This window comes from Halichoerus grypus, chromosome 4 (assembly GCF_964656455.1).
Source record: "Halichoerus grypus chromosome 4, mHalGry1.hap1.1, whole genome shotgun sequence".
Classification (NCBI taxonomy): domain Eukaryota; kingdom Metazoa; phylum Chordata; class Mammalia; order Carnivora; family Phocidae; genus Halichoerus; species Halichoerus grypus.
The window spans coordinates 315,623-329,201 of record NC_135715.1 but is presented as its reverse complement, the minus strand read 5'-3'; the positions used below and the strand labels follow the sequence as shown (position 1 = coordinate 329,201).

At 56.3% G+C, this 13,579-nt stretch overlaps 1 protein-coding gene across 3 annotated transcripts in view; it reads right to left on the bottom strand.

Moving 5' to 3' along the window:
• RASA3 (RAS p21 protein activator 3) overlaps positions 1-13,579 on the bottom strand; it is a 116,676-nt gene continuing 103,097 nt past the window's right edge. For all 3 annotated transcript variants that reach the window (XM_036092946.2, XM_078070051.1, XM_036092947.2), the window contains 7 exons: positions 13,091-13,164; positions 12,178-12,284; positions 11,594-11,676; positions 7,766-7,974; positions 5,997-6,100; positions 1,944-2,127; positions 1-1,463 (listed from right to left, as the gene is read on the bottom strand). In XM_036092946.2, the coding sequence (XP_035948839.1) occupies positions 1,388-1,463; positions 1,944-2,127; positions 5,997-6,100; positions 7,766-7,974; positions 11,594-11,676; positions 12,178-12,284; positions 13,091-13,164 (837 nt within the window). In that variant the 3' untranslated portion in view covers positions 1-1,387. The remainder of the gene's footprint in view (positions 1,464-1,943; positions 2,128-5,996; positions 6,101-7,765; positions 7,975-11,593; positions 11,677-12,177; positions 12,285-13,090; positions 13,165-13,579) is intronic.

The window sequence follows — 13,579 nt, the reverse complement described above, 5'->3', positions numbered from 1 at the left end:
AAGAATAAAACATCTGTTTTAATTGACCAGTAAAATACATTGCAAATCATTAGTATCTTAGAAACATTAAGTTACAAATCCATGTTAAAAATTGCAGTTTGGTGCGGTCTAATAGTTGTGTGTCCCAAAGTTTATTTTTTGCAATGTTTCCCTCCACCGTCTTGGTGACAAGTAATGTTACTATCTGCCAAGGTTCAGAGTCCGAAGGACGGTATTTGCAAATAAAAGCAGGGATGGGCACAAGGCCTGCATGTTTGAACAGTGCTCTCCAAAGCTCGGAGGCTGACTGCCCCATGTCAGGACCCCCACCCCAACAGAAAAGCACCCACCACTGCCTGGCAGCTTCTAGGGGCTTCACAGAGACCCAGCAAAGCCCTGCTCCTGGGGGCTGCAGGGTCTGCACAGCTCAGGGCTTCGCGTCCCTTGGTGAGCTCTGGAGGGCCTTCCACCGGCTTCCAAGAGAAGCAGCTCATTCCCTTCGTTGCTTTGCTGTGCACCCTCCCCTTTGATGAGTACAGGCCTAGATGTTCCGAGGTACTTTCTATCAAGGAGCTCATTAGAAACGGCCCTTTAAAAACGTTAAGAAAAACAGCTTGAAAATAATGCATATTTCTATTTTAAAAACCTTCCGCAAACTTCCAGAAGGGGCGGCTAATGTGGATTCTACTTTTAAGTTCCACTGACAGCAAAACAGCAACAACTTTCGCTTGAAGGGGGACGGGCTGGACACGCAGCTCGGCCCGTCACCGGCTCTGCCAGCGTCTGCAGCCCACAGGACGGGGACACCCACGTCTGCGACAGCAGACCGGAACCTCCTCCACGCAGGTACTCTGTGCAGAAGGACCCCGTACCTGCAAATCATCAAGAGCATCCTCACACCGGGACCTTCGTGCGGTGATACACAACGAAGCCACAAAACGGACCTTCAGCCAGGAATACTACCAACGTCAGGGCTGGACCCAGAAGGCCCGTGGGCGCGGCCGCCGGCAGGCAGGCTCACGGGAGACGATGCGCTCGGCGTCCTGGTCTTGCTGAAGCAGAGCGTGTGAAAGGAGGGAGCTGCAGGGCTCCACAGCGCGGGCACCACAGCCCAGCAAAGTGCACAGGACTCAGAAGCCCAAGCTCTGCAGAAAGCACGGCGTCCCTGCCCCTCCTTGCAGAGAGGCCAGCTCAGGTCGCCGGCCACCAGTGTGGAGACAGCGCACCAGCAACCACAGACACGGCCCGGGGAGAGCCTCAGAAGTCCCGTGAGCCTGGCGCCGGTCACAGGCGAGCTGCAGAAGTGCGGATGCCCTGCCCTATTGTCCTTTCTCTGTTCCCTCCTTCCCGAAGACCGCGGCTCTCCTGCTGCAGCTCAGGGCACCGTCCTGGGACAGGACATCCTGCTTCAAATGGAATGGGTGGAGGTCTCAGACTGCTGCCTGATGTAGCTTTGGAAGCTCTTGTCTCCAATGGGGTGCTCCCTGCAAAGGGGAAATGGGGGAGAAGAGAAAGTGAGGCACAGCCCTGATCACCAGTGCCCATCTGCACGTTAGTACTTTTTTTCTATCTTTAAATGTGATATATGTTCCTCGTAATAAATGTGAAAAATACAGACAAGCAAAGAAAAAAAAAAAGACTTAGCCAAAAGTTGCCTATACAAGTGTTATCTGTGGCCTAGAGAAAGGCAACTTCTGGCCCATTAAAGCCTAATTTTGGAAGCAATGGATCTGGAGGCGGGAGGGTCTGGAGACAGGAGGTTCGGGATGTGCTGCCCCTGGGACACTGTCCAGAAGACTGGAGAGTACAGGAAGGCTGCTCCGAGGGAGACGGGGAGGCCGCCCCAGTCCTCATGGGTGCATGTAGGTGGCTTCAGGGTGACGCTCAGCCCCAGGAAGTTCCTTGCAGTCCCTTCCCCGTTACCTTTGCCAAGAGTTCCCCTACGATCCAGATGCCATACTCACTGGCTCCCATACTTGGTCTTCTTGAACTTGTCCCTTTTGTACTGGGCGTGCTCCTGTTCGAGGGCCCCAACCCCAGCGATGACCTGCTTCAGTGTCTTGTAGGTCTCCTGGGGGTCGTCGATGATGAACGTCGAGTACTCCTCCTGTTCCGGCCCGTCGTACACGGATCTGCTCCCACAGGCTTCTGCAGCGTTGGGAGGGGCCGCAGGTCAGGGCAGGAACTCCATGGGCAGCCTCCTCAGGGAAGGGCTGACCGTTCCCACGCAAATGCACAAAGAAGCAGAAGCCGTTCCCAAGAGCTGGGCCAACACTGAGCCCTGGAGAAGCCAGGGTCTGATGCCCCCTCTCTGACCAGCCTGTCTCCTGGGTGACCTGTATCTGTCCACACCCCACTGCTCACCAAACCAGAACCGGCAGATGTCTGTTCCTGGACACTGGGCCAGGGGGGCTCAAGGGCCTGTGGGGTCACCCAGGGTTGGTCTGGGGAGACCACCTCAAGGAAAGCCCCATCTTAGAAAGAGCTGCCAGGGCGTCACTCACCCAGCATTAACGTGCACACCCTGTGGCTGGGACGTGTGGGCACAAGGTGCAAAAGAAGCTGTCCTCACGGGTGGCACTTTCTCAGCTAGTCTGCACGAGCAGCTTCCTAGGACTTCTGTCACCCCCACCTGCTGGACACGTGACTTTCTCATTGGACCACATCACTCCTCCTGAAGACCATGCTGTGGCCTCTAGGCATCCACGAGAAGCACCCAAACACCTAAGCTGGGCCTGGGACCCCCGACCTGTTCCCCAAACACCTGAGCTAGCTCCCCATCCCCCCGACCTGTTCCCCAAACACCTAAGCTGGGCCTGGGATCCCGACCTGTTCTCCAAACACCTGAGCTAGCTCCCCATCCCCCCGACCTGTTCCCCAAACACCTGAGCTGGGCCTGGGACCCCCGACCTGTTCCCCAAACACCTGAGCTAGCTCCCCATCCCCCCGACCTGTTCCCCAAACCTGAGCTGGGCCTGGGACCCCCGACCTGTCCCCTGAGCTGGGCCCTCTGTTCCAGGGCCACAGAGAGGCGGGAGGGAAGACATGCCATTTGGACAGCGCCTGGCCGAGGTCGGCCAGCATCTCGGGGGCCCCTCGCCCCATCTGTGTTGCTGTTTCATTATCACAGAGGCTCTGGTTTCCACCTCACTGTCTTTATTTCCAACCCAGGAGAAATATCCTAATTCTTACTGAAAATTCACAAGTCTGTACAAAGGAAAACTGAGAAGATTTAAGTTTAAAGAAAAAGAGAACCTGACGTGAGCAAGATAAGCAACTCTAAACATGAGGGACGGATGAGCAGAAGAGGAAATGCAGGGAAGAGCCTGGTGGGCAGCGTGCTGATTTGAGTTCAGCCTTTCTCTTTTTACGTAAGACGCAGGGTTATGGTCTCCGGAGCTGAACTGCCTGGACCCCCCCCCCCCAGAGCCCCCACTTGTGGGAACTACTGGGCCTGAAGCAGGTTACTTATGTCCGAGCCGCAGCGAACCCTCTGCGAAGTGGAAGCACCCGTGTCCTTGGGAGGCTCCAGTCCGGGGGCCTGGCCGTACCTGCGAGCTGTGCTGTTGTAAAAACAGCCGGCGTCGGCAGGTCAGAAGGGATCACCCCTGAATAAGCACGAGTCTGTGGTTTTGCTAACGGCGACCAGAAACAAACAGACTCTCGCTGCCCGTGTGGTGCTGGTGGGGAAGAGGCAGACGCCTTTGTAATGCGAGGATCTGCGGCTTGAGAGGACTGTGGACCCTGAGAGGAGGGAGGAGGGCAGTGGAGGTGACTCATATGGCAGCTGGGGCCAGGCCCTGCTCAGCTCCAAGCCCATGCTAACTGCCTCATGGGGGCTGTGTGATTGGATCCTGGATTAACCCAGGTGGTTAACCCATTTCATGAAAGAGGACAGGGAAGTGGAGGTGCACTCTAAGATCACCAATCATGTTGACACTATGAACACTTGTCCAGATGATTCCTACACTGGGAGGGAGACTCATTCATCCATGCATTCTCCATCCATCTCTCCACCTATCATCCATCCATCAATCTACTTATCATTCATCCACCCACCCACCCACCCATCCATCCATCTCTTCACCTATCATCCATCCATCCACCCAGCCATCAACCATCCATCCATCATCTGTCTCTCCATCATCCATCCACCCATCCATCCATGATCCACCCATCTCTCCACCTATCATCCATCCATCCATCCATCAGCCACTCATTATCTATCCATCCACCCATCACCCATACACCCATCACCATTCATCCTTGATTCACCCATCATCCATCCATCACCCACCCATCCATCATCCAGCCATCCACCATCCATCCACCTATCATCTATCCAACATCTACCCAACATCTATCCATCCATCATCCACCCATCTGTCATTCACTGCCTGTCCATCCATTCAACCAGAAAACAGGTATTCAGTTCCTCCTTCATATCAGGCACTGGGGTAAATAAGATCTGCTTCCGCTCTCAAAGGGTCAAGTGTACTGAGGGTGAACAGATCAGAGATGATTATCATGGCAATGACAGAGAAATACACAGGGTTAGAAAAAGCTCCCCAGAGGAGGAGACTCACAAGACAGATATTAGCCAGATGAAGGGAGCAGAGGGTGGCATCAGGGGCAGAGGCATGGGGTCCTGCAATGGTGTGACGCTGGGGTGACCCCAGGCTGGAAGCAAGAGGGAGACAGTGTGTGGAGAGAGGTCACTGGAAGGTGGCTGATCATGCAAGGCTTAGTCAGCCTCCTTCATGAACCTGGATCTCACATGGTGGCTCCAACCTCTCCAAGACTCCTTTACCCTCCTCCGTTCTGGTCACTCTGCTCAGTGCGCTGGGAAGGGGCTGCCACCTTGAGGCTTGCTGTAGCCCCAGGGCCACTGCTGCACGGCCTCCTGGAGCTCTGGAGCCAAGTGCTGTGTGGGGCACGCTCGCTGGGGGAGGGTCCACTGGGGCGGTGTGGGTGTATGCGTGTGCAGTTGTATGTGTTCAAGTGTGTGAACACGGCTGTCTTGCATGCACGTGCATCCATGTGTGATCGTGCACGTGCCTGGGTGTGCATCCAGAGGCGTCATTCGAGGCTGCATGAGGGGACTGGAGGACAGGAGTGGCTGAGCTCACAGACGGCAGGCTCACCACCACGGCATGCTCGCCGGAGCAGGACTAAAGTAAGTTCCAGGCTGAGGCCCACCACTGATAATACTGGCTTAGATCAGGAAAAAGAAAAGGAAAAGTATCTGATCGGTGTATTTCCAGACCCACTCAGCTTTATTTCACATTCAGAGGGGGGCTTAAGGGCCCTCATCTGCCTCTCAGTGGGCTCCTGTTACGATCGCCTCTTCTGAGCTAAATGTCGAGGATAATCAAGCTACCTAAATATTGTGTCTGCAGCTTCTGGGCATGCGTGCACCCGTACACACTCCCACGTGCACACTCACACACGTGTCCACACACCCACACATGTCCCCCCCACACATGCATGCGTCCCTCTGGAGAACACAGTCTGGGGGTATGGGAGATTATTAAACATAGGATCTTCTCAAGAACTTGGCAGCTCAGAGGTTGCAACTAAATTCCATCTTAAAATTATCTGCAGAATCTGTTATTAAAGTAGATCCTGGGGCACCTGGGTGGCTCAGTTGGTTAAGCGTCTGCCTTTGGCTCAGGTCATGATCTCAGGGTCCTGGGATCGAGCCAAGTGTCGGGCTCCCCGCTCCTCGGGGAGCCTGCTTCTCCCTCTCCCTCTATTGCTCCCCCTGCTTGTGCTCTCTCATTCTGTCAAATAAATAAAATCTTAAAAAAAAAAATAAAGTAGATCCTCCACATCTGCCTAACCTGCAGAAAGCGCCCTTCAGTCCATGAATGAGAACACTGCACGCAGACCACAGGGGCTCCGAGGGCCGGTCATCCCTGCAGAAAGCTCCAGGTGTCACTGGGACCCCAGCCAGGTGTCTCCAAAGCCACCAGCCACCTTGAGAGACAACACGCCAGGCTGTGTGCTGAGCTTACCTTGCATTTTCTCCAGTTTGCTCATGTACGAGTTAAAGAGGGAGTAGATGCGCTCCGTCTCTCGGTCCCCATCGATGTCCAGCTGGATGTTTGCTGGGAGACCGCTGCCCAAACACAGCGAGACCAGAACAGAAAGAACGATGATGTCAGAGGTCATTAGATAACGGAGTGATCTTATGAAGTGAAATTATCCCCGCTGGGGCTGTGGCGTTCACGTGTGGTCTGTGGACTAGCTCACGAGCACTGAGAAGTGCCCATCCACAGGCTTGGAGAACCGGAGACCTAAAGATCTGCTGAGACAGCAAGCAAACAAGCCAGGCTTGTTTTGCCGTGACAAGAAATGATCTGGAAGAGAAAGAGCCCCTCCTGACGCACGTGGGCCGTGGGCCCTGAAGGTTCGGTCGGCTGCCCCACGTGGGGACAGCCAGGTCCCCGCTCCTCCCCCAGCCCGGGGTGGCTCCGGCTCCTGCCTGAGGGTGCGGCAGTGTCCCAGCCCCCAGACACAGTGCTCAGCCTCTCCTGGGAAGGACCTGGCAGGGATTTTCCCGAGTCTTGGCTTTTTCAGCTATGAAACCGGATCCTACCTCCGTGAGCTTGGGGGTATTCCTCCCACCCACACCCACACCAGATAGCAGTCGTCACTGTTCTCACAGGTCACATGGGGCACCCTGAGGGACCCAGGTCACCTTCCGGAAGGGGCAGAGGTGAGCCTCTCATGACCCTCAGGAGGCCCAGCTAACGGTGGGGCAGGAAGGTAAGGGAGAGGGTGTGCAGAGGACAGCTGCAGAAACCAAAGGGGGTGTGAGCAGGATGGTGGAACGCGTCCAGGCTCTTCTAGAAGAAACACGACAGCACCCTGCCCCTGGGAATCTTTCCTCAGCATGGAGCACCTTCCTTCACTGCCACCCACCCTGAAGGACCACTAGGACCCCTGGCAGAGGCAGGAGGACCCTTGATGGCTCAGGGCTCCTGACAGTCTCAGAGAGACTTCATGAGGGTGAGCCCAGGGCTCTGTTGTATGGAGGCTCCTCAACAATCGAGAGAACAGCCTAGGAGACTCAGCTGTGCATGTGCGGCTTGCCAAGCCCCAGTGCAGCCCCTTGGCCAAACTTCCCTGTACAGTGCACAAGCTGGACAACTGTGCTTGGCCATATGGGGTGGGTGTGAGACTGGGAAACTGAAAGGACCCCATAGAAAAAAAAAGCCTGTTGTTTTTTTCTTTGCTCCTTTTCCAGCTTCTATTCTTGCTAGGCCTGCACCTCCGCCCCACTCTACACATGCCTTGCAATGCATGTAGCATTATGTCCTCCTTGTAAGGGACGAAGAGGTGATGATATCTTTGGAGTCTTCCAGCACAGTGGAAAACAGGAGTGACCGGGCGGGGTCGTCATAAATGTTCTCTAAGACCACTTACTCCAAACACCTTGAGGCCAAGACCCCAGGCTTGAGGGAACGAGTAACTTATCAAGGACATCTGGACCCTGTCTTTGTGCCGACCAGTTCCTGGATGCCTAAGGGGACACATGCACCAGACCACAGTGGCCATTAAAAACCCCAGGCCCCAAGCAAAGAGGAGACTCCTGCAGTTTTCCTTTCCGAGTCTCCCGTAGGCTCTGTCCTTCTCTCTCTCTGTATGTATATTCAATACCCTCTGCTTTCGCTTCCTGCTGGCTCGGGTTTGATTTCCGTCCTCTGGGCTGGTCCTGTGGGACCCCTCCTCTGCCTGTGTCAGCTGGGAGGGTCCTGGGGCTGGGGAGGCACAGACCTACCCAGTGCAGGGGGAGCAGCCCGGGGCTGTGTCCGAGGAGGCCCTGCAGCACAGCCAGTGGCCGTTCAGGTAGGCGGACGGGTGGTAGACAGTGAGGCGTTTCTTGTTGCACTGGCTCACTTTGGTGAGGATGTCGATCCAGGCCTTGGCCTCCACACAATTGTTGGCCTGGATGTACAGTGCTCGCTCGGGCTGGATGACCTGGAACATCTGAGGGGACAGGGAAGAGGATCAGAGAGGCCAGAGCAAGATGTCCTGCCTGGGCCTCGAGGGTCTTTAGTACAGATGTGGGGGGAGGGACGGGCAGGCCCAGGGGCTGTGGCAGGCACAAAGGGCTTCTGCTGTCCTTGAACGTGACAGAGCCACAAGCCACAGCCTTCCCCCTGGGGGACTCAGGAGACTGAAGTGACTCAGCTGGGTCACCCCTGGTCAGCCTGGCCAAGGCACTCTGTTTCCTGGGGTCTTGGGGGCTCCATTCGAAAAGCAAAGGCATAGCACCGTACGTCTCCCTGCCGTTTCACTGTGGCCATTACATAAATGGTTTTTTAAGCCAGGGCGGCCTTCTGTGCAAGATGCATCAGAGCTTATCTTGCCCACGGTCCTGTCCTCACCCCCACACCTACCTCAGGACCTTTGTATGGGCTGTGTGTCCATCTGGAAAAATGCACCCACCCCTCCTGACCAGGAGGCTCTTCCTCCTCCTTCTAGGTCGGTGTTACTTCCTCTGAGGCTTCTCAGAGCCTCTGCCGCCTTTCTTGTTGTTCAGCCACCCTTCCTGAACCAGGCACTGCCCTAGGTTCTGGGGACCCAGGTGGCCCAGAGTTTCTATTGTCATGAACTTCCAGCCAGCAAGAAGGATAGGGATGAACACAAAGTGTAAGGGTTGTGTACGCCAAAGGAAGAGTCAGGCAAGAACCTTCTAAACAAAGGACCCAGCTGAGGTCAGAAAGATGACTAAGAGATAATTAAGCTGAGTGGGAAAAGGAGAACAAGATGGAGAGTCCCAGGCAGAAGGACCAGTAGGCATGGGGGTCCTGGGGCAGCGGGGACGAGAGGTACGGGGGTCCTAAGGCAGCAGGGATGGGAGAAGCGGGGGTCCTGGGGCAGTGGAGGTCCTGGGGCAGGGGGATAGCAGGTGCAAAGGCCCTGAGCCCCGGGAGGGCCGGGTGCTCCCAGCAGGAGCAGGCCAGGCTATACACAGAAGATGGGGGTGAGCGGGGAAGTGGGCAGGCCAGGGCCCTGGAGGGCTCTTAGGCTGGACTTGTAAGAGGGCCCTAGAAGAGGCCAGGAATCAGAATGTTAAAGATGATGGTGGGCTTTTCCAGGGGGAGGGGGTGTGCACGGAGAGGAGGAACAGGAGTTGATGGATCCGGGGAGGAGAAGCTGTACGTCCGAGTTCCTGAGTGAATAGCTGGGGCTGAGCCCCCGACCCTGGCCCACCTTGGGCACACATGCACTGTTGCATGGGCCTCAGACTGTGCAAATCTGTGTATGGCTGCCATCCCACTGTGTCCCCCCCAAACTGTGCCAATGAGCAAAAGACAGACATAGGAGACGGGAAAAAAAGAGACCAGCCTTTTTACTCTAAGGATTCCAAATTACACCGTTGGTTGGACCGCTGCGGGGCCTCCCCTGAGGAATACGGTACTATAACCGAACACGCTGTAAGGGCAATGGATGAACGTTGGCAGAGGCCCAGGCATTGTGCTTCATGAACTGTTTGCCCGGCAGCAACCCTGGGCTCCAGAGGACGATGGTCATCTGCAGGTGAGGCTACGAAGGGCCCAGGTGGCCACCGGGTGGCAAGGTCGGGGGTTTACCCCATTCCCCACAGGAGGGGCAATCCCATCATCAACATCATCGGGGAGAACCGGCCAACGGGCCGTCCTTCTGTCCACACCAGCCCTCGGCCAGAGTGCGGACAGGAGGAAGAGTGGCAGAGAAATGCGCCAAGCCAGGGCTGCTGGCCGAGACGGGGTCTGGAACAAGAGAGAAGAAGCACTCTCTCCCTGGGGAAGCTGACAGGGCAGAGGCCTCACTGCTTGTCAAACCCTCACAGGTCGGAGCTTCTGTAAAGCTGGAAGACCGGGGAATGATTCGTAGCATTTTAAGTTTGAACTACTATTTGTTATTTACTCCTCATCTAGCTCTAAAAAAAGACTGCAGATAACTTAGATAAAATACATCTAATGAAACAAAAGTATAAAAAGTATTTGGAAAATCAGGAACAGAGAAACAGAGATGGGACCAGATGGGGAAAGAGAGGGCAGAGTGCAGACATCAGGCTCCATGCTGAGGGCTGTGGGGGCTACAGGAGGCCATTGGTACCCTCAGGCACCTCGCCACCCGACCTCGGTAGGGATGTCGTCCAAGCAAAGCCACCAGCCAGCAAGGCCGCAGGGAACTTTCCTACACAGACCCCACCTCCCCCAGAACAAGGCCTCCAGGTGTCCGGTGTGAGCGCACGTTCCCCCAGAGCCTGGAGACTGCATGGGAGGTGACGAGAGTTGACCCGGTGGCCTCGGTGGCCATGGTGGCGGGCAGGAGCACTTCCTCCCTCCCCCCTCGAGCTTCAAGGCGCGCAGTGACAAGAAAACCCAGGCTTGCTCCCGCCTGTGCCGACAGTCCCCAGAGGTCTGTGCCGTTTATAAAGTGTCAAGCGGTGAGCAGACCTGACGTGCGGGCTCCCCTGCAGGACAACCCGTGGGAACACACAGGAAGTCTCCCCATGCAGAGCCTGGCTCCCAAATCCTCACCGGTGGCTCCCTCGGAAACCCCGCCGGCGCTCGGCCGAGTGGGATGCATGCGTGCCCGCGGTGTGTGCCGGTGACAGGAATGACGGTGCAGCCAGAAGCGCTGCCACGTCCCACAGCCACACTGGGCAGTGAGGGCGACGGCCCTGAACAAAACGTGGCCCTAACAGGCAAGCGAAGAACCCCCGTGGGGCGGAGCTCTCCACGGCAGAAGCCAAGAAAAAGTAGTGAAGGGACGAGGGAAGCAGGGAGCCACTGAGGACGGGCAAGAGCCTGAGGAGGAGCCAGAGGTGGACACAGCCCTGTGTCTCCCCCACGGTCACCGTGAGCCGTCCTGACAAGACGCGCCCAGGGGGGGCCACACTCGCCTCCACGGGATGCCTGGCAAAACAGGTTGCCTGAACCTACCACCCAGATTGAGAGATGCCCACAAAACCTGGCCTCAGTACTTCGAAAACACCAAGGCTGCCAAACACAGAGAAAGTCTGAGGGATGTTCCAGATCAAGAACACGACAGAGAATGTACCACGTGGTACTCGGCTGGGGACACACACAGCTGCAGAGACGGCTGTCAGCACAGCCAGCGTGGACGGCGGTCGGTAGTAACGCTGCACCAGCGCTGGGGTCCTGCCTCGGGCAGCTGTCTGCGTTCTCTGCCAGAACGTCCTTGTTGTCAGGGAACACGCTCAAGTATTCACGTGGCTCAGAAAAACACGTGCACGTGGAGAGAGACGAAGACAGAATGAAGGAATATGCTCAGCAAATGGGACAAATGCAAACAACCCGCAATTCTGAGTTAGGGGACACGGGGGGTCCTGCTCTATTCTTGCCACTTTCCTGTGAGTTCAAAACCAGATCAAAATTAGTTTCAAAGAAACCCCACAGGGTCCCAGAGCTGCCCCCAGTCCCTGCTGCTGCCAGGAACGCACTTTCCGGCAGGTTCTTCGCCTCCGGCCAGCTCACAAGCACCCAGGTGATGGGGCTCCGTGGAGGAGGGCAGGGGCGGCGGGGCGATGGTGGGGGCACGAGAGCAGAAGGAGAAACCCCTGAAAAGTGAGTGGAGACACAACACTCACGTTCTTCATCTTGAAGGACTCCTCCTCCAGTCTCTCCACGGCCAGAATGTTCTCGATGGGAATGCTGTACAGAGGTTGGTCTCCTGCCGCAGAGAGGGCTCATGAGGGGGCGGGTGAGAGGGTGCCCACCTTGGGGGGGTGGGTAAGCCACACACAGGCCATGGGCAGGGGACACCGCAGAACAGCCGGGCCTCACGCACCAGGACCTCCCAGGGACCCTAACGCCTCCAGCCGCACACCGTCTTGAGGAGCCTGCCTCCACATTTTACTTCCCAGGGCCGCGTCACCAAGATCTAAGCCACATCAGATCTGGGAGGACACAGCCAACACAGGACCCCGACTCCCATGCCTGGAGCCCAGAGGCGCAGGCCCCCTGGCTCCCCACCCCCACCCAGGCCACCAGAGCGGACGGATGTCTCCCACATGGTCCTGTGGTGAGAAACTGCTCACTCCATGGGACGCTTACTCCATGCTCTTCGTTTTACTCCAGAAAAGCAGGCGGTAACCCCATCAGGGCCCCAAGCAAGGCTCTGGCCCCTCAGAATAAAGTGTGAGAATCAAGTAAAAAGCCAATTTCTCGTTACCTTTGCTTTTCTGGTAGGTAAATTCATGGTTGGTCAGGCGGAACCATCTTTTCTTAAAATTCTTCATCCCAAAGCGTTTTCGTCCTTGAGCCCTCTTAATCATGAACCTGTTGTGAACAGGACATGTTTGTGGGTGAATGTCGGGGCTCAGGGAACATCCAGCACCTCCCCCACACCACAGCCCGAAGTCCCACCTGCAAAATCCAAATAAACTGCTTCTTTCACATCTGTCCTACCCAACACGGCCTGCAGATTTTTAACATCTTATTGTATCTGCAAGTGATAGGGTTAAAAACCAAAAGGCAAAGGTCTCTACTTCTGAAAAGTTTAGCCCCTGCTTATGATGGTGTTAACTTTAAATCACAAGCTGGCAAGGACACGGGGTTCAACAGACCTCCAACAAAGCAGCCGCCCCCTCCCCACGCTCCCACACTGGGAATACCAACAAGAGACGCCCGTAAGAAGGTGGGCAGGCCCATGGGGCCATGGCAGGTGCGCTCCGGAAACAAGGAGGGATTGGAGCAGGAGACGCCTCAGGAGTGGGGGGCTGATGGAGGGAGGGAGGGTCCTGAACGCGGTGTGAGTGAGCCAACCATGCAGGGGTGGTTCAGCCTCCCCAGCCCTCTCTCCGCCTGACAGGTGTTTCTCCACGCACACAACCCGCAGGGCAGAGGCACAAAGGAAAGCCTACACCAGCACGTCTCACGATGCCCTATGCGCGGTGTTGCTGGATCGAGACGTGGATGGCGGCCATGATGGCCCAGGCCTGGACAGCCCCTGCCGGGTCTGGCTGCCTGTGAGCTGGGAGGCCACAGCCACGTGGGCAGAGATGCCCCAGTTCATGGCAGGGACGGCCAGGAGCACCGCCCCTGCGTCTCTCTCCTGCTGACCCAGCAGCAGACGCAGGCCTTACCCTTCTTTAAGCAGGATGGGCTGCTCTATGCTCTTGGGGTCTCTTCTCCCAGAAGATGAGATCAGATCTAAAAACTAAAGTGGGAAAGACGGCAAATGGTTAAAGGGGAAATGGCACGCTTGGATACATTCCTTCTCACGCAGAAACAGCAGTGTCATGCTGTGTCTCTTTCTGATGCCAGAGGAGAGAGGAATGTGGGGAGCATGGGTTCTTCTGCAAGAGTCAGGGGTCCTGAGCATATCTCTGCTGCAGCCAGGAAGCTGCCGGCCTCCCACCAGACCCCCAGCTGCTGCTTCACCTGGCTGCCAGGCTTCTGGTGACACCTGGAGGCCCACCTGCACGTCAACAGGTGATGCAAGAATGCACCTCTACTGGAATGTGAGCAGCACGGGCTCTCCTCCCAGGACACCCTCCCCTCCTAATTCAACTGTTCCATGACCCGTCTGGATTCTCTCCATCAACTGATGCGCACCTCTAGCTCCTCTCCCT